Consider the following 21655-nt stretch of genomic DNA (forward strand, 5'->3'; position numbering starts at 1 on the left):
CCATCCCTGCATATTTTCAGTGTAACAAAGAACTTAAGACATGAGCACTTGTCCAGTACGTTAAGGAGTCTGCTGTTTAAGCAGACATGTGGAGAAAGCTGGTGAGTGTAAGCACACGCAGGCTGGAGTAGCAAACAGTATGCCGTACTATTATACAAACTGACAAGTGTACCAATACGCCAATAGGTCATACGCTTCAGAGTCAAATGAGCCTGCACTTAGAGCATCCTGCCTCTGCCACTTTCAAATGACAGGCCCCAGACGTGTTAAAATCTTTAGGCTCCAATTTATTTTTTCTATAAAACAGGGATAATAATTCCAACCTTACAAAGTCAAGACAAGGATTGGATGATACAATCACTGAAGCATCTACTAGGCACATAGCAGGTGGTCAATACGACAGCTAACAAATGGTGCTTACTAGACGCTCACTGTCCCTATTTAATGTAGATGGATACGAATAAAGCATTGTAGACCACTTCTATCCAGAAACAATATGGAATATTCTGTGTTTGTTTTATTAGAAACATGTTCTTTCCTTCCCTGCCTAAGTCTGATATCCCTGAGTATGCAAAGAATCCACAGCTACCAGACCCACAATAATAGGGTATTAAAGGCAATTTGGTTTCACTTTTGCCAATCCTGAAGCACTAGCCACAGCTTCCAAGAGGCACAATGCTGATGGCTGCGGTACAAGAGGATTCTCCAGGTCTGGCAGGAAAGGGAGAAGGAAGTATGTACAGCTCAAGTATCTGAAACTTCAGAAGAAAGGCAGGATTCTAACTTAAGAAGGAATAAATCAGCTGGAGAGATGGCTCAGCACTTGAAAACACTGGCAGCTCTTCCAGAGGTCCTGAGTTCAATTCCCAGCAACCACATGGTGGCTCACAACCATCTATGAGATCTGGTGCCCTCTTCTGGTGGGCAGGCACACATGCAGCCAGAACATTGTATACAAAATAAATAAATAAATAAATTTAAAAAAAAAGAAAGAATAAATCTAGGGTCTCCAGAAGCACATGTAGATTACAGATACAAATGATAAAACATACTTTGAGATTTCAATACACAAATGATTTCTGATCTGTATAGGGCTTTGCTTCCCGAACTTGAGTTCCACCCTGGAGAAATCACTTACACTTTAAAGTTGCTTATTACAACAGGGGAGATTAAAAGGTTTTGAAGCCAAGTGAACCAGACAGTGTTTCTTCAGGCCATAATTCAAATTACTGACCTTCTAGCACTCACAAAAACTCCTTAAGAGTGCTGGGACTTGCACCCTAAGGACAGAATGAAAAATATCAATCAAGCACATGAAAGCATAAAGCTATATTCTGTTGCTGTTTGCATCTGTGCCGCATCAATGTTGTTTTAAATGAGGCATAGTCACATACGTGGAAATGTACCTATGCTGAAAATGCACAACCTATTTATTTAAATGTGAATACCGTTTACAAAATCAGAAACAATTATACTTAATGTAAAGTCACTTTACTATATAATTAATTGTTAAGTTGACTTAAATACAAAGTGTAAGAAATCCAAGGTAAATACAATTAGGACAACAGCCTTGGATAAAAATATTTTTTTTAAATCCAATTACCCAGAAAAAAAACAAAATAAAGCATGGAAAGTGTATTTCTTAGTCCTCGCCACTCTCTAGTTGTCCAGAAGGCTTTAAAGCAGATGTCAGAGGAGGAGTGACGTAGGAGAGCACAGCAGATGCTCAGCAGTTATCTGTGGAATAAATGAGTCCTAGTTTTTATTTAATTTGCCTTAAATGATTATTTTGTTTAAAACACAAGTAAATCTAAATCTCTAAATCTGAAGATTCATGGTATGACCTATACATGAATTTGGAAAGAAATGAGCCTTCTTAAAAGCATGAGTCCGACAACCTGAAATACTCATCCTCCCCTCAAAATCCTGACGACACAAAAAAGTCAGTAAGGAGAAAGAAGAAGAGAAAGTGAAAACAAAGCACCCAGACTCCACTTACAGGGAGCCCCATCTGTTACAAACCTTTCTCAAGTAAAATCTACCAAAGAAGATTAGAAAGTTAATGATGTGAAGCCATGTTTATTAAGCACTCACTGTGTAGGCTATAATTATTTTAGGTGAATAATCTCACCTAGTTCTCCTGGCAACTCTTAAGAAGAACTAATGTAACTTTTGTTTTAAAAGGAAACAGGTTCAAGGAGTTGTTAGCAGAGGGCCAGTGATACAGCTCTGGGGAAAATGACCAAACAGTACTGGGTCAGATCTACTTATGTGTGGACTGATTTGCTCATTTATTAATTCATTCATTCATTCAACAAATATTAACTAGCATCCAGCATAGCTAAAACACTGTTCAAAATACTAGGGAATATTGTAATGAATAAAACAGAAATCTAAGCTATTCTCAGTAGTTTATGGGAGAAATAGAAAATAAACTTGTAATTTATAACATCAACTACTTAACAAACTTCATAAATAAAAATGAAGTAAGATTTAACAACCTGAAGCACAGTCGTATAATAGTCAGTTGGTGTCAAGGACAGCTTAAGATGGAGCTAGGGATGATACAGCTCAGAGGTAGAATACTTGTCCAGTATATACAAGTCCCTGCGTTCACACACATGGGTGCGCACGCGCACACACACACACACACACACACACACACACACACACCTACAAAAAGAAAAGGGATTCCATACCACCATATAAAAAGTGGCCTTCAGAAATGCTTCCTTGAAACCAAGAAAAAATGCAAACATGTTCAATAAACACTGAAACCATCAAAGACAGTTAATTTCAACGTATTAGTGGATAAGTTTCAGTGAACCAGTAGATTCAGACATCTGAAATAGTTCGTTATTATTAGTGAAATGTTGACTTCCAAAAACAATTTGCAAAGCAAAAGAGCTCGCATTTTTAGGTACGTGTCCTGTGGCACATCTTAAATATTCAACCTCACGTAACTCTTGTAATAGTCTCTGACTTGGCATTACTCTTGTCCCTGAGAGAAGACTCAGAAACGTTTACTATCTCATGTAACACAGCTACTTCCACATTGACTCTAGAGTACTGGGAGTCAAGTTTATAATACTCAAAGCAGGAAACTGGAAGATTCTTGCCGATGAACCTGACCACCCTAAGGACAAGTAGCAGAGGGACAGGGTAGTTAATGTCAGTTTCATATATAAGCTGACTGCCAGATGCTTAAGGAAATTCTGAAAAGAAAAACATCAAGTAATACAATGAACTAGTCAAGATAAAGAACATGAGGGCTGGAGAGATGACTCAGAGGTTAAGAGCATTGCCTGCTCTTCCAAAGGTCCTGAGTTCAATTCCCAGCAACCACATGGTGGCTCACAACCATCTGGAATGAGGTCTGGTGCCCTCTTCTGGCCTGCAGGCATACACACAAACAGAATATTGTATACATAATAAGTAAATAAATAAATATTTAAAAAAAAAAGATAAAGAACATGAAAAAAGAAAAGCAAACCAAAAGACTTATAAATATAATCAAATAAAAGAATACAATCATCCTACCAAAAAGCAGGCTATTATTTTTAAAAAGAAAAATAAGGGCCATCTAACAGAAGAAGGAAGAGTTATTAGAAATTTCAAGTATGATGGTTGCCAAGGATGTTAATGCAATCAGGCATTCAGATCAGCCGCGCTACATAGTGAGTCACAAGTCAGACTGAACTAAATAGTGAGATCATTTCACCAAGAAAAACAGAATATTATAGCAAAAATGAACAATTCCATGCAAGTATTACAGGATACTAATCAAGGGTACAGGAAGTGGCGATACACATTCACCACGCTAGGGCCTCTTCTAACATCTTCACATATATTACTTGCTATATCCAAAGCTCTTATAGACACACTGGGCTCTCCCCCTCTATTTCACAGAGAAAGCCTAGGTAATAGAGTTTAGTTTCCCCATGGTCAAAAAAGCTAATGGCAAGCTGGATGAAAATCAAGGAAATCTAGATTTCAAAACCCCTACACCAAGCCACTGTTACAGTGGGGGGAGGGGGAACGGACGGACATGGAAAATAGGAATGAATAGTAAGAGCAAATCAGAAGATCAATTCAGAAAGTTCCACATTCTCAGTAAGTGGCCCACAGAGGAAATGTAGAACATCAAAGAGTTAGCCTAAGAACTTGTGAGGACTGAAGGCAGGCGTGTGCAGCATAAAAGCTCTGGTGACAACCTGAGGGCAACTCCACAGAGTCTCCAAAGGTGAAAGTAGAAGCTAAACAACAGAATGGCGCTGGGCATCTCAAGAACACTGGTGGAAGCTGGAAGCCAAGTGAACAATGTCTTTAAAACTCTCAGGGGAAGCTTCCCTTTGTACACACAGGGTCTCAAAAAACTTCACAGTCACTAACATACTGGGAACCTCCTAAAGGACATGCTTCAGTAAAATAAATAATCTAATAAAAAGGGAAGAACAGAAAGATGCTCAAAAGGAAACCAGAGAAACACAGGTGTAAAATAAGTGTCAGGTCACCAGAATCCACACTAGCGTGTGAAGACTGGGGACTGCAAGAACATGGAATTGACAGAGCACCAGCAACAAGGTTGGAAGTGGACGCATGGCAGCACACACAGAATAAAAGGGAGAATACATTTACTCACTTACCCATACCCCTTCTCTTCCCTAACTCTATTGGCAAAGCAAAAGTGTCCTAAACACAAGACCACATAAACAAAGACTTTAAAACTTTTCTAGTTTGTTTCAAAACAGCATTATAATTATCAAATACAACGTAAGTCTAGAAGCAGACGTGACAGCTGTCACCTTGAGCAAGCCATCTGGCAACTAAGCCTCATCTTTAAAAAGGGGATGGTAATACCTATCGCAATGCCTTCTGTGCAGATTAAACGAGAGACACGAGCGCCCATCAACTCTAAAGCACACTACGGGAAAGAGACAGCGACTGGGAGCCCCTCCACCACATACCTTCTGTGTGGTTGTGTTTGTCGTCTGTGTGGATGGTTTGGTGAAAGTTATTTTCACAGGTGACATGTGGGGCGGTAAGGAGTTGGCAATGCTCTGCATAATGTTGCTCATCTTGGGACTGCCACTCACAGGCACAGTGATAGTCTTCGAGACCGGAACGACAGCCTTTGGAACTTCCTTCAGAACCACAGGAGAAGAACCAGAAGAGTTTGTCCGCCTGCGTTTTCTGGGTTTTTCATCTTCATCTGAACAGCTGACACCTGAAAGACAACGATAATATTCCTACTTACACAAAACTAGCACTGCCTCTTACACATTAATTGTTAAATATGTCTATGCCAATCTTTGCCTCTCCCTTTCCTTTAATTATTTTAATGTTTATTTGATGTGCATTGGTGTTTTGCCTACATTTGTATCTGTGTGAGGGTGTCAGATCTGGGAGTTACAGACAGTTGTCAGCTGCCATGGGAGTGCTGGGAATTGAACCTGGGTCCTCTGGAAGAGCAGTCAGGGCTCTTAAGCACTGAGTCATCTCTGCAGTCCCACCTCTCCCTTTCTTTTACGCCCAATCTACCATTAAGTTCTACAACTTTCCCTCAGAAAAGTTGTTTATCTGAACATGCACCATCTTCTCCTTAAACTACTCCTCCACTGGGAGCTTCTTGTCTCTTTTCTGTATTTTATCGAAAAACCTCCTAAAAGATGCTCCTGCATCTTCACACTTCTATTCTACACTTGTCTATGCTACAGCAAATCAGGAAATTTCGCAACCTAAAATTCCCTAAGTTTGTATTTATTTCCCTATCCTCCAAAATCCCTGCCAGACCAAACTTCAAGGAACCCTATCTTTTCAGGCACACAATACCAACATCCTAACCCAGTGACCCCTAAAATTGTGACCAACTAAGCTTCTCACCATTGCCCAAAACTGCTTCAGCACCCTCTTATCTGAGTCTGTCTATCAAAGACCTCTTCTTCATCCTGCTAACCTCACCGGGTAAGCCTCCCCTTTCTCCTCTGAGTAAGCACATAGAGCACTTTGTCCACCCTCTCCTGTGCCACTTACCACGTGACAATCTGACTGTCTAACGAGCTCTCAGACAAGAAAGACAACAACTATTTGGTCTCTCTGGTACAGTGACTTGCACAAAGACGGTGAATGAATAATAAAAACTAACATTGCTTTTGAGTATAAAATGTAATTTGAAAGTGCATTACTTTGTGAGATAGTTTCTTCATGTTTGAGATTCACTAAGTGTAGCTTTAAAAATGATTTTTAAAAACTAGGCCCTGACAGTCATTTCTAAGACCACATTGGACAGCTGGATGATATGTGGAGTAAGTCAAGAAGACAACGCAAAGACTGGAATTCAGGGAAACACCGAATAGGCACATAAGCACATGCCTGCAGTCCCTACTCATGTCTGTGTTCCGCAGCCGTCAAAGATGAGGATGGCTAGGACAGTACTGTGCAAAGGCAGATTTCCCACAGAGCAAAAAATGATGGCATTTCTCAAATTCCAGAACTGAGGAAAGAGCCAATACCTAGTCATATATACAGAAAAGAAGTCTTTAGAACCTTCAAAAACTAACCACTGAAAACAGTTTGTGACCTGTGACTGATTCCAGAAAAGCAGGTCTAACCAAAGCTTAGACTGCAGCATTTTGTCCAGAGGGCCTGGTAACACTGAGACATCACCTACTTTTGACAGATACAGTACTTCCACTTGGCAAGACAACTACATGGAGGCAGGACTGGCAGGACTTGGAGACTTAACCACTGCTATGCTGCCACTTGGAACAGGGTAGAGGTTGGGTTTGACGTGGTACTTGTGTAGGAATAGCAAACCACTACTGAAGAAATTATTTTTAAAAAAAAAGAAAAGAAAGTTTGCTGTTAACTTTCACCACAACTGTCCAGACATACAGAGAAACTGCTTTTCTTGTAGGCCAACTTTACCATTCTCATGTGCTCAGAAGCTAGATGCTAGTACAAGGTACCAGACTCAAAGGCTAAAGACTATTTTGAAAATCACTGGGTAAGTGTTCTCGAGTATTAGCAGCCTGTCAAGAGGTAACAGAGAATGGCGGAGAGTGGGAGTACAAAGCAGTCAAGTTTAACCTTGTTGAGAAAAAGGAAAACCATTCCTCATAACAGCAAGACGTGGACAGACACAAACCTGAGGTACTCCTTATTACCAACAGCAGCACCAACGAGGCTAACTCTCCCTAACCACAGCAATTCCCAAAGCCCGTACAGGAGGAGAAACAAGTGACTCTTCTGTCATCTGCCAACCAAGTGCAAGAATAACTTAAACTAATCAAATTCCAACCTCCTTCTCACTCAGAACACCAACAACAGCCTGGAGCTACCATGCCCCGAGTGCTTTCCGTCACCATCACCGTTACGGACTCTCACACTCCACCCCCCTTTAAAGATGAGGAGCCCAGACATAAGACTTGCTGAAAGTCACAGAGCTAGAAAATGACAAACTCAGATCCAAACACCAATTTTACTATTAAAAATCCAACTTTCTTCCCATTCTACCAACTAGCAAAAGAAAAAGGTCAAAGTGGGAAGAGAAGAAATATAACTACAACAACGAAGAAAACAGGAACCCAGCAGAGCTGAGTTTGCACAGATAACTGCCTCCCTGAAAAATGCAGCTTTCTCTGGCACAGAGCCAAGCCGGGCCGAGAATGACAACTGTCTCACTCAACACAAAACTTGTCTCACCACTAGACAAGACAAACCATGTCTCAAAGGAATCTGGCAAACACACTGACTTTAGAGTAGCTTCTGATCCAAGCACACTCTCAAATTTAGTGCCATCTTGGTGAGAAAATGCAAAGATTGGTTAAAGCATCTCAATCACACAAGTAAGGGACAGTAAGAAAGTGCTCACTGACTGGAACAGCGAACCTACATGTACCATTGATTCCAAAGACAAAAACAGTTTTATTTTTCTAGAGCTATCAGCATCCAAACCAAAACAAATAAACAAAATAAGACAAATACCAGAAATTCCATCGGAGAAAACTTTTTCTGTGATTAAGATAATTTTCCCTTTGAAGTAAAGAAATCTGATTTTGATGGAGATTGAAAACCTGGCAGTTTCTAGCTTCAGATAAAGATACAACAATCTCATAATTTTTAGCACTTACTAAAAAGACAGAAAGCCCTGCAAAGAGCCACCCCCAGCAGCAGTGCTCCTACTTACCTTCTTTGCTGGCTGTCTCTGCAGGCACAGGAAGGGACGCATTGTGCTGGACAGCTGCGTTGGCCACAGCATTTGCTGTTACAGTGAAGGCAGTCTGGGGAACCAGCCGGGGCATCAGTGGTACCAATCTACGCCCTTCAATGGACCATTCTGAAGAGCTATTAGGTCCAGACATACTAAACAAAAGAGAAAATGCTGCTACAAGGGTGCGCACTTGCTAAAAATGAGTCAAACACACAATTTTTAAATGATTAAAAAGTGCCCTGAATTCTGGAGAGGCTTCATTTTAAGCAAGCAAAATCAAACTTAGGTACAATTAAATTCAAGGAATGCCACACACTGAGGTTCTTACATACTTTATTCTTTAGTCTGAATATAACTATGAAAAATTTTTCTATGCTTTGAAAATAAAAATTGGTATTAGTTTTATGAAATTGGGTTTTGCAAATGAAAACAAATATTTCTACTAATAAAATTAACTTTTAGAGCTTAATTTTGTAATTATACATGAAAGCAAAAGCACTGATAGTGTTAAGAATCAGACTTTCTTTTACAGTTAAAGGTGGAAGTCAATGAATCTTTGCAAAATTTCCTAACTGCCCGCATGGCCAGAGATTCTAAAGGCTTTCAAACACAGAAAACTGAGGCAGTAAACGAGAGGAGTTAGTAGGAGGGAAGCGACTGTACACGAAGGCAGGTGTCGCTGATTAATATTCACTGTATTTTTATATTATCACCCTTCCTGCTTCCTGCTATAACAAGAGAGCGGAACTGAGGCTGTTGAAAGAGATCCACCACTGTTCACCTTTATTTGTATGGTGTACCCTGTACCCTAAAAGGCACTTGAGACAACTGGACCTTCTCTCTCTTTCTAAGACATTCTTAAGTCTCCCTGCTTTAGACTTCTTGAGTAAGTTTTGTTCCAGAAATCAGACAAGAGGCTAAGATATCAAAAGACAGCTGCCATATCGCTAACTTGGCTTCATGAAACACCCTAATGATTAGTGTCAAGGTTTAAAAGTAATCCAGACACAACTAATTTTCTTCACTAAATCAGAAATATTTCTTCAAGATTCCACAACAGATTCTACAGGCCAGTTTAGTGCTTACAACTCTATACTCAACGATTCTTCAGAGTTAGAAAGAGTACCCCAAAGCCTTAGACAGTGGACAGATGTTGACAGTGATGGTGTCATTAAAACCAGCTAAGGGCATGTCACATAGCAGGCATTGCTCTGCGTATCTCCCGTCTGTTAACTCAGTTCTCTCAACAATCCTATCAAGTTGACAGTATCAGCATCTCCATTTTCTAGAATAAGAAACTGAGTCACAGAGAAATTAGATAACTTGCCTCCGGCTACACAACTAATGAATGTCTCTTTCAACAAATATGTATCATGCTCCTAATTATCTGTCGAATAAACACAAGGAATAAAAGCTTTCTAGTAGATTTTATGGGCAATTAATACCAATTGAGCAATTATTGTCTAATTGCTGCAGGAAACAAGCGACAGCTTAAGGTATGCAAGACAGGAAGGAGTGCTAACACAGGCTTCAGCTGACACAGGCTTAGCCGTTAGCCCCCGTGCCCCTTGGCAAGAGGGAGTGAACTGAATCAAGTGTCTCAAAACACTGAAAGGAAACAAAACAGTGTCTCAAAAAAGGGAGGGGGGGAAGGAAAGAAGGAAGGAAGAAGGAAGGGAGGAGAAAAAGGATTTAGGCTGAAGAATTTCTAGAAGCTGGCAAATCCGGTTAGGTTACTGTGAAAAATATATTAAATTCTTTTGTGATTTAAAGCAGTCCTACATAAGACAAGGGAAGGCAGACTTCCCAAGGTCCCCGTAACCTCGTGAATATTTAAGTTCCATGTTAACACTGGTTCAGAAACAGAATAGTCCAAACAAGAAAAAGACAGAAAAGAGATTACTGATTGTTAGAAGAAAACTTTCCAAAAGCTAGCATTTTCTATAATAGCATTCCTATTCTGATATTACTTTATTAGACTGTCACTGATAAACTTGTTTAGTGTGAATTTACCACACAAAGTGACTCCTCTACACTTACCTGGCACACTGTTTAAGTGGTGGCAGAAATTATGGAAGATTAATACTATGAAGGAACATGGACATAGCTACTGAAAGATGGGGCTTGCAGTCAAAAAGGCACAACTGCAACCTTTAGGAAGAACTGTAAGTCTGCCAAATGTCCCCTCGCGGAAGCATGAGAAATGAGGTCAAGAGCTCCTATCCTTAGTGGTGAGGCTGTAAACATGTGTTAGCTGCACAGGTCCTCTAAGAGACCTCAGAAATTAAATATTGTACCTGCGGGTTCACAGGCCCCCCCAGTTTGTACACTCGCCTGTCTCTAGTCGTCCAAGGACCACAAGGAAGGTGCAAACCCTGCACCGAGAAAGCCACACTCTAATGAGCTACAGCTGGCAGCACTGAGAACGCTGCACCGTCACAGAAACACAGTATCTTGGGGATGTCTGACAGCGGGCAGAAGTGCAGAGATCTGTTACTCCAAACTATCATTTTAGTCTAACTGTAGAGACAATGAGGGCAAAGAGTGGCCTGAGCAAAACACGTGAAGCATTAGTGCTGTTGTAACTAAGACCTCAGTTTCCCAGTCAAGCCTTGGCGCAGAGGCCTCTACAGTTTCTCGTGCGTCCAGGACCCTTCCTTCCTGCTCAGTCTTCTCAGCTTTCCCATCACCTTTCAAGAACATTCCTTCTGGGCTACACAGCAATTTCAAGTGGGGGAGGGAGAAGGATGAGGAAATGCAGTCAGCTCACACGCATTCCTCTTGTTGTTTTAGACTAAAGCCCTCACAGGCCATCTCTGGGTCTCCACTGCTTACCCAAGAGAAGAAAGTGTTACCATCCTCATTCCTGACTACTGCGCTCAACAAGTAAATGGAGTACCCAGTCAAACCAAAACCACAGTATAAAACATCAGAGTCTGAGCACAGAAAAGCCCGAGGTTTTTCTTTCATTATATACTGAAGAAACTCTTTTCAAAAAAAGAAATTCATTTATTAAAGAAATCAGAAAGAAAGGAAGGGGCGGAGAAACACAGGTAGAAAGAAGCCAACTCTCAATTATCCATGCTAATGGAGAGAGGAAGGAAAGGGAGAGGTCAAATAGGTTAAAGAAATTCGCATATTATCCAAAAATTATTTTAGCAAACACTAGTAAATTCTTGCACCAATTGTTTTTCAGGCCAACTAACAAGCAGTAAAATGTGTTATAAAAATTTTCACCTCCTCTCCCTTCCCATCCTCTGACTAGAGATATTCCCAAGCAGCAAAAATGGCTAAAGGTTGGGCAGTATTAGGAAGGTGAGGAGGAAAAAGAAGGAGAAGCAAGGGGCATGGTTAATTCATAATGGAGTATGTGCCCCTGAATAATTGAGAGCGTCAATTTGGAAATAAATACAATAAAAAGCCTGAAATAATAATAACCTATTTGCATACCTGTAACTTGGTCTTTCACCCAAATATAAGGATAAATTCATTCTTAAAAGGGGAAAAAAGGAAAAGGAGACTAAATAAATGTTATCCTTTAAGAATGACACCGAGCATCAACTTACAACTCATTGACCCACAATACCATTTGAACACTTCCAATGTATTAATTTTCTACTTCAGTATCGAGCACAGGTTCCTATTACCAGTTCCCCAGTTAGAATTCAGACTCCATTTAAAGCATTCCAATTCAAAAGTCTGAAGTAAACTCAAAGAGGGACACATTGAATTTGAGTGTTTCAGCTGTGTCAGCCTAACTACTAAATGCTACTGTCTCTACAGGGATTTCTACATTCCTACAGTGCATACCTACCATGGAAGAAATCTCAGACTTACAGAACAAACAGCAAAACAGTCAAACTACACTGTTAAAGAGGTGAGTACCCCATTCTAAGTGTTAAGTAAAATGAGGGACAGTCAAGTACAAGAAGCCAACAGAGCTGTGTAATCAATGCAAATGCTGCCAAATGCCCTACGTCATCACATTGTGGTAACTCACTAAGCTCCTTTCTCCTTTAGCTCTATGTCATATTAAAACATAAAAATCAGAACAAACGGATTATACTTGAAATTTCTATTATCACTGAGAGGATTCCTTTCTGTCCTTTCTGTTCTTCAGGAGGCACTATCTCTGCAACTAATGGTGGATTCTGCTCTGCCACCCTCTACCCAATCTGTCAGGTATGACAATCTGAAGACAATTTGGTAAGAAACCTTCATAATTTTAGTATGTTTGCTTTTTAAAGTACATTAAGTTATATTTTATCTCTTAAAAGAACATATATTTTATTTATTTTTCTGAAGCTCAAAATATCTGAAATAATTAGAGCCATATAAAAATTATAATGCCTATTTATAAAGCAATATACATATCAAATACCAATACAAGAAACCTCTAAGCACCTTTCAATTTAAGGAGGCATGCTACTTGGTATTGAGCTGAGCTTCCAGTGGTCTTTGATTATACAGAGATTGCCTTGTAATAGGATTTGACCTAAGTACTTTAAGCTTCCCTCACAAAATGCAAAACAAAACAAAAAGTAACCAACGGAGTAAACAGTAATCACTACGGGCAGAGTCTCTGAGTATAGAGATATTATTAAGATAAAAGACTCAGGGGCCTGCCACACCAAAGGAAGACTGTCTCAGAGCTACTTTATACTACATCATTTAAAAACCAGGGTGGTAGACTAATGGCTTACTTATGTGCAATTGTTGTTAACCGTTCATCGTTTACTGCTCTCCGAACTTCAGCACGGTGGCGTTCTGTTGAGATGCTATGAAAAAAAATAGCCATTATAGAACTCTGCCAAGCAGGCAGCTCTTCTCTACACTTTTATTAAGGTTTACGTCAACATCTTCTGGGGCTGAGGGTTACTTTGCCTAATGTGTATCTTCAAATGTTTCAAGGTCACAGGAAAGGTTTCATACTGATTCTGTGTAACTGCGGATTATTTATCTGGAGATCTCAGGAAGACAAACTCAGCCTGGACTGCAGGTTCCCCACCTGTAAACAGCAGGCCATGGTAACTAGCAATGCTTCCTGTTAATAGACAAGGAAACAGGTGCTCAGAGCCTCCTCATTTCATGGCTGCTGGCAGGAGGACTGGGCACTTAGAAGAAAGTCTTCTAAGGTCTTTTCTAAGGCGTAAGAGTCCAATGAATATAATAAAATCAGTAAGAGTGGCAAGATAACATGTTTCTTGTGAGTTCATGCTATGACACGTGACTCAACTTCAGCTAGGTGCCTTCTACATTATGTCACCAACGGTAAGAATGTACATACATTAAACACTGATAAATGAAACAGTTTTTAAAGACTACATCCATTCCATTCATAAATACCCAATAAGGTGAATACCACTCTTCTTATTTTCTTTAGTACTTAACACTAAATTTATAGCATGGATCACAACACTTAAAGACTAAAAGCAGACTTTACGAAGAAACGTAAACAAAAAAATAAGACTAAGAATCTGCTTAAAAACATTCTTATATTAATGCTAATTAATAAGAGACTCTTCCACTTCTCACTTCTAAAAAAAGAACAAAATGACTTTAAATGTAGAAAGCAAACAAGTCAAGGCCGAACATTTTTTGAGAAAGCAGACATAAAAATGAATCAAGATAAAGCACCGAGGAGCCCCTCTCACTGAGTTGTTGGACGGATCCAAGCGGCATTCTAGCTCAGGTGAAGGAGTCAGCTGGAGTTAAGGCCACGACTGTGTGGCCAGCACCCACTGCCATGTTGAGTCATCTTTCCCCTCCAGTAAATACCACTCTACGTCCTGTTCAGTTGCACCAGCTCTTCTTTCCTTCACCTCTGTCAAAGGACCTCCCACTCCAGGAGCCCAAAAACACCTGACTCAAACCCTCTCACTGGGTTACACGACAGAGACTAAGTTTCCCCATTTCTGCAGCAGAAAGCACACAATGGAACAGGGCCACTAAGCACCCAACACACTGAACACCTCGGCTCTTCAATTTGAGAATGAGCAGAAATCAAACTTTTATTCACATCACCAAAACTTTCATGACAAATTACCTAAGGACTTTTGAGAGCTCTCCAAGAAGATCTTTCTTTTCCTTGGTGAGATCCCCCTGTGCACGAAGTGCACTGATAACTCCAGCATATGCCTCCAATTCTAGAAAATAAAATTATTTTATCACAATAAGCCTTCAATTTTGAAAAATGTAGTTATGCAATATTAAATGTCATGGCAAGAAATCCAAAATCAACCAAATGCAAAATTTTTAATTCCTTTCAAAAATGTTATTGAATAAAAAGATTTAAGTGTTACTTTCATCATTCATATTGCTTTACTATACAATGTCTCACAGAAATCAAGGGTATAAAATGCTTAGGAAAGAAAATCTCTAACATATTACTGAAGAGCAGGTAATGTAGCCAGACATGGTGGCCATACCTTTAATCTAAGATCTTTACATTTACAAAAACTATCATCCAAGGAATTAAACATAAAAACCTACCATAGAAATGACTAGTTAGTCTGGGTGGTACATGCCTGTAATTCCAGCACTCATAGGTTTGAGCAGAAAGATGGAGAGTTCAAAGACAGCCTAGGATATGTAGCAAGACACTAACTCAAAAAAAATACAAGCAGGAGAGGTGACTAGTGCTTGGCATAGATGTATCAGCACTTGAGTTTAATCCACAAAAATCTACTTTAAAAAAGGAAAGAAGAGGAGAGGAGAAAAATGGAAATGAAAAGCAGATATGGCAGTATACAGCTGTCATCCCAGTGTTGAGGAAGACAGAGAGAGATAGGAGGATGCCCCAGGCTTGCCGGCCATTAAGCCAACCTAGACTACTGAACAAGTTCTAGGTGAAAGACCCTACCTAAAAAAATTTTTAATTAAAAAAAAAAAAAAAGATGGGGATGCCTAAGGAACAATAGTTGAGGTTGTTGTTTTCCACATACATGTGAAGAAATATACAAATACCCACACACACACATGTGCACACAAAGATACAAACACACAAGTCAGACATGAAAAGGCATGCCTGTAGTCTTGGTACTCAGAAAGTGAAGCAGGAAGATCATAACTTTTTGAGGCTAACTTAGGCTAAACTAGAACCTGTCTCAAAAAACAAAATAAACAAACAAACAGAACAAAAAAGCAAAAACATATATATAAATCAAAAGTCCTCAAGCCTTTCCCCCAAAATATGCAGGCCTCTCACGACCACCCAGTGTGATCTCTGTGTAGTCTCCTCCCACACCAATTCTAGGTTCTATGCTACTTTTGGACAATGAAGCATCAAAAATAGGATGCAGACACGTGCTAAGTCCTTGTGCTTGTGACCTTGCTCTCTAGGAACATAACATCTGCAAGCTGTCAAGAAACCCAGAAAGAAAGGTCACAAAGAAAGAGGTTCAGCCACCTCAGCTATACCTAGTTCCCTGGAGCTGCAAGAGAGGTCAGACAAGGCTGAGGGAGCTCCTTCAGCCAATAGCCTTTATGATTCCAGCCCACTTGGGTGTGGTCTCTTTTGCTTTAAAAAGCAGCAGTAGCCCTGCTCTCGCTCTTGCTTCTGGCTCCAGCTTCAGCTGCCAGACTCTGTTCCTGGTCGCTCAGAGGGCTGCTGTCTAGGACCGTGATCTGTAAGTTTTCCCCTTAAATAAATAACCTTTCTATTAATCATAATTCCAACCTGGTGTGGGATTGTTTTGTGACTTACACCTTCAAGACAACACCAACAAGAGAATGGAAAAAAAAAAAAAAAATGTGTTTTAGTCGTTAATACTATGAAACAGAGACATAGGAGCAAACCAGAATGGTAGAAAAAACATCCAAATTAGAAGTATTTTCACACTCACATTGTGATAAATATCTTCTGTCTGCCTACAGAAACCCAGTAAATGTGGGTTAAGTAATAATAGATGTAAGCCTGCAGACTCAAAACTAGCCAATAAGTCAACTGTGGTCTCACTTTGTTCACTGCATTCTCAACTCTGCCAGGGGGAGACATTAGGGGCTAAAGAGATGGCCCAACAGTTAAAGAGCACTTACTCTTCCAGAGGGCATGGGTTCAAATACCAACACCCACATGGTGACTCAGAACCGTCTATCATTCCACTTCCCGAGAACCCAACACCCTCTTCTGGTTTCCCCAGACACCATGCAGACACAGTGCACAAACAGACATGCAGGCAAAACATCCACATATAAAATAAAAATAAATTTTTTTAAAGGAAGCCTTATATAAAGGAATGGGCTGAGTAAAAGCAGCAAAAATGTCTAGTTCCACTGATATCCAACTGTGATCAGCCTGCACGTGCTGAGTATGTACTGCACACCATGCAGACACGGAAGGGGGTGCGTTCAAAAGCACAGACCTGCCCTCCAAAGGCGAAAAGCAAATACTAAGTCCAAGAAATATATTTCAGCTCTGACAAGAGCTGGAAGAGATTTTAAAAAATGGCATTAGGAATCGCCAGCTGAAAACTCACTATACTAAATGTTTATGTCCCATTAAAATACTTATGGAATATTCTAGTCAAGAAATCAATGTTGAGTCCTAATATATAGACACTAAAGAGTGTTGGGTCCTGCCCTCAAATATTTAACTGCAATCACCACAGTTGCACACAGTGGTGAAGGCGTCTGGTTTGGAAACAAGCTCTCACCAGGATGAGAGAGAGCAGTCCTTGTGCAGAGTGGGGAACGAATGCCTGCAAAAGGAACAGAGAGCAAAAGAACTGAGACTGCTTCATGTTACTGCAGTAACTTCCAGGAACAAGAACTATTTGAAAAGTTTTACATTAAAGGAAGTAAAACTGTCTGTAGTTGAAGAGTCACTAATTCAAACCAAATTACTAAAGGAATATAAGACAGAATACCAGGGAAAATATTTAAATATTTGTAGGGTATAAAACAAAGTCCTTATTCTCAAAATGACTAAAATCAAGGTCTAATGTATGTGTTAGATAGATGACTGATAAATAGACAGATAAATTGTTAGAAAGGTTTTATTTCACATATATAAGAGAACAGAGAAAAAGGGAAACAGAAGTAATTTGTGGTTAGACTAAGCAAATCCTTTAATCCCACCTTAAAGAATTATTTGATAGAACTCAGTAACTGATTGTAGATAGGACAGAAGAAAATGAGTAATAGTTTAGATTTTGCCAATGTTTAAGACAATAACAATGCCATAAAGAAACAAATTGCAAAGCAGGCAAACTTGATTCCTGAAGGTTGTAGCCTAATCTCCACACATACCCCACAGCATGTGTGCAAGATCTCACGTGTACACACACACACACACACACACATAAAACAAAAACATAATTTAAAATGTAATATATATATTTTTTTCTTTCTAGACAGGGTTTTATAATGTACAATGTAGCTCTGGTTGACCTGGAACTCACTATGTAGACTAGGCTGGTCCTGAATTCAGAAAACCTGCCTCTGCCTCCCAAGTGCTGGGATTAAAGGTAGATGCCATACCTGGCTAAAATGCAATGAAATCTTTTAATATGGAAAATTTTATGATATTTCCAGCTTCATTTGAAGCCAACTAAGAAGTCATGCACAAAATTAGGACGTGGCAATATCCAACACACAAAACTGTGGCTCTGAAACATTTCCTCAGCTACAAAAACTCACAGCATCCCGGTAAGCAGTCCGGTCACCATTAGAATCTTTACTAACTCACAAGCTTCCTTCATATTTAATGACAAGCATGCTTATAGGATACTGAGGTCATTCCATTACAGGGCCATTCTGGTGACCAACAAAAAAAAAGTATATGTGTGTATATATATATACAAAATGAAGCTGGGCAGGGTGGTGCATACCTCTAATCCCAACACTTGGGAGGCAGAGGCAAGCAGATCTCTGAGTTCAAGGCCGGCCTGGTCTACAGAGAGAGTTCTAGGAAATCCAGAGTTATATAGTGACACCCTGTCTCAAAAAAACCAATAGATAGATAGATAGATAGATAGATAGATGATAGATAGACAGACACACAGATAATAAATATGCCTCAAAAACAAAAGATGTGCTACACTACTTTTATAAAATCCTAAACCATCCTAAACCATGTCATTTAAAGCAATCGGCCACTTCAATTTATACTTTAGTCATAAAGCCCCAAGTCAGTTAAGTTACAACTCAAGAGTTATAAAGATAAGGAAGGAGAGGCAGTCAAAAAGTAGCAAGCATTTACCTGCTACTGGTGCCATGAGTGTATCGTAAATTGTCTAGCCTGACTTCTTTCTTTTTAATGTGTATGAATATTTTGATTATATGTATATATGTTTATGTGTATGTCTGATGCCAGAGAGAGCATGGATCCCCAGAAATGGAATTACAGATGGTTGTGAGCTGCCATGTCAGTGCTGGGAACCGAACCCTCTCTAAGAGTAGCCAAATGCTCCAAGTTCTGAGCCATCTCTCCAGCACTCCCCACCCCAATTTCTTGATAATTAAAATGTTTGGCATCCCACATTGAAACCATTTATAGCTGCTTCTAAAAGAACAAAGTTTTAAGCTAAAAACACTTTTTAAAAATTTTGTGGCTGAGCAGTGGTGGCACACGCCTTTAATCCCAGCACTCAGGAGGCAGAGGAAGGTGGATCTCTGAGTCTGAGGCCAGCCTGGCCTACAGAGTAAATTCCAGGACAGTCAGAGCTATACAGAGAAACCCTGTCTCAAAAAACCAAAAGCCAAAAATTTGTGTGTGTGTGTGTGTGTGTGTGTGTGTGTGTGTGTGTGAGAGAGAGAGAGAGAGAGAGAGAGAGAGAGCAAGAGAGCGAGCGAGCAAGAGAGAGACAAAGACAGAGACTGAGAAAGGGAGGGAGGGAGAGAGAGAGAAAGTATGCCGTGTGAGTGCAGGTGCCCAAAGAGGCCAGAGGAGCTCAGAAGAGGGCATGAGATCCTTGGAGCTGGAGCTAGAAGCAGTGGTAAGCATCCTGACATGACATGACTGCCAAGCTCTCTCCAGCCCTTAACCTAACAATTCTCAGAGACAGTGTGTATCTCTCCTAGACTTAGGACTTGGAACTAGGGTTTGAAAGCAATCCAAAGGTTCATGGTCAAGACAGCAACCCGGGGAGGAAAGCCCACCTTCCTAAGGGTCACTGGGGCCAGAAGTGCCATGGTAACGGCCGCTCCCTTCAGCACAGAAGCAGCACCCAGCAGCATCTCCCACACATCTGCCTAAAACCACAGACACGTTCATTGTTTTTATTTTTACTTGAATTTTTTTTCTAATGCTGATTTTTTTTATTGCACCCTAAAGTCTATTTCCTTAGTTTGTTCTGAGATAACTCTTTTTTTTCTGCGCTACCTCTTCTTCTAGCTGAAGAACAATTTGATCCTCTTCAGTGATGATCAATCTGATGTGGCAGGAGGGGCCGCCAAAATAGGTCAATCTGACCCTAAGCTCTCTAAGTCCACCAACACATCTTGGGTGATTTGTTCATGGGATATACTCAGGAACGGAGAATCTGTATATTAACCCAAGAGCAAAGCATCGCTCTCTGCATTTTAGACGATGTGCAGAAAACAGAAGAAAGCATCCCCCCACCTTGAGATCCTGAGACTGTAGCAGGACAGACGTAAGAGCCCCATCATGCTAAGACACAATGGTACACATTACTTTTATAAAGTGGCATCTTCCTGGTACCTAACAGCCTTCCGCCTACCTGTAACCTTGACAGCGTGGGCTGTTTCAGGGGTGTTCATTCTTTAACACCGAAACATTAACCCCTTGATGTCATGATTTTATAGGGTGCTATCATCAAGTCATTTTCATACATCACCTCACGTCATTTATGGAAAAAACTAACAGCAAACTTAAAGATTACTAACTTTATGTTGCTCTCAAAACCCAGAAATCTCAGTCCAATTTACTGTCCTCGTGATCTTTTCATCTTGCATTTTTTTTAACTATGAAAGAAATGGAGTTCAATTTCATAATCAACAGCAAGTTATATTAGTGCCTGTGTATAGCCAAGTATCTTCAAAATAGTGATAAAAGTTTGCATGGAAGTTTAAAAGACTGGCCCCCGGAAAAGAGCCCTCTTCCAACTGCTAAAACAATGTCAAGCAGTTTATAATCTGGGGGGGGGGGGGGGATAGAGAAGGGAAAGACAGAAAAGGGCAGAAGTTATTAGCAGTAGGTCTACAGTAGCTACAATTTCATCTGACCTACATATAGAATTTTCAACAAAGAGTTCCCCTGAAGGAAAACTTTAGTAGCCTACAAGTACATTCAAAAGTAGCTGCTTTAAGCTCTATATTCTCACATGCCAGTCACAATGATGGGCTTTTTATTTAATTGATAGTCACTGCTCATTTTCAAATTATTCCATCACTTATTTTATTTAGTGCACTAGCCTCAGGCTACAATGGTAAATGAGACAAGGGCCTTATCTAAAACAGCATTTTTCACAGATTTTCACTCTAAACCAAAGATCAAATGATTAGGCAGCTTTTCTCTCAATATTCACAAGAATGGGACGTGACTAACACCATTTTGCACACAAGGGTAAAGTCAGTTCACTCACACAAAACACGTGCCTTAGCATTAGGGCTTGCTTCTCTCCCTAAATGCTGGTTGAAAAGGGTTGTTACAAATGTAGAAAGGAGAAACATTAAATAGTCAACTTTAAGCATAAAGTGTGTTTTATCAATTACAGTAATTAAGTAATTGGGAAAATAGGCAGCTTGCATTTAGCTTACGATTCAGAAAAGGCATGATTCACACAGACACATCTACTAAAGTTAGTAGTATGCTTACATGAAACCAAAAAAAAAGAAAATTAAAAGTTAATTTTAAAAAAAGGAACACACAACAGCCAGGTTTCCCATTTATCATGGCTCCTTGACATTATGACTCCTGTATCTCATTTACAAAAAAAAAAAAAAAAAAAAGGTCTTTTCAGGCCCTGAGAAAACAGTGAGAAAGATGAGGGCGCTAGCCACCAACAGCCATGGCCCACACAGAAAAGAAAAAGGGTTACAGAGAAATAGAAAACAACAAGACTAACACCGTTAGGTAGGCTGGTGGAGCACAGCTGTGGTCCAGCACTTGGAAAGCTGAGGCAGGAGTGCTGTGCTACTCAGTGAGACCCTGCTCGGGACGGTAACAACAAAATCCATACCCAATTTTCGAAGAATTCGTTTGCATTCATCCCTGCTGAGATCCAAAAGGGTTGGCCACACAACAGGCATTGCTGCTTCTGTCTGGTAGCCCCAAAGAGCTTGTCCTCCCTATCAGAAGAAAAACAAGTCAAAATCACCAAAGGATATGCAACAGGCCATTCACTTGGAGATCCCTCCACGGGCTACCAAGCAAAACTGAAACGATACCTCATAACCATGTTTTGCGGCTGCTGAGAAATGACCAAACCACCACCAGAGCACCCTGATCCAGCTAACAGGGGAAGAGCATGGGTTCTGGAG

The 21655-nt window shown here is 40.1% G+C and overlaps 1 protein-coding gene across 11 annotated transcripts in view; it reads right to left on the minus strand.

Moving 5' to 3' along the window:
- The window catches only part of LOC121458928 (BRCA2-interacting transcriptional repressor EMSY), a 68934-nt gene that overhangs the window by 45771 nt on the left and 1508 nt on the right, over positions 1–21655 (minus strand). For 6 of the 11 annotated variants that reach the window (XM_041668349.1, XM_041668348.1, XM_041668342.1 and 3 more), the window contains exons 2-7: positions 21355–21463; positions 14259–14358; positions 12916–12990; positions 11663–11704; positions 8189–8364; positions 4968–5227 (exon numbers count right to left, since the gene is read on the minus strand). In XM_041668349.1, coding sequence (XP_041524283.1) covers positions 4968–5227; positions 8189–8364; positions 11663–11704; positions 12916–12990; positions 14259–14358; positions 21355–21424 — 723 coding nt within the window. In that variant the 5' untranslated portion in view covers positions 21425–21463. The remainder of the gene's footprint in view (positions 1–4967; positions 5228–8188; positions 8365–11662; positions 11705–12915; positions 12991–14258; positions 14359–21354; positions 21464–21655) is intronic. The other 5 variants (XM_041668351.1, XM_041668344.1, XM_041668343.1 and 2 more) reach the window with 2 other exon arrangements.

Source organism: Microtus oregoni, unplaced genomic scaffold (assembly GCF_018167655.1).
Source record: "Microtus oregoni isolate MIOR12 unplaced genomic scaffold, Mior012 000018F_ref0000195, whole genome shotgun sequence".
NCBI lineage: Eukaryota > Metazoa > Chordata > Mammalia > Rodentia > Cricetidae > Microtus > Microtus oregoni.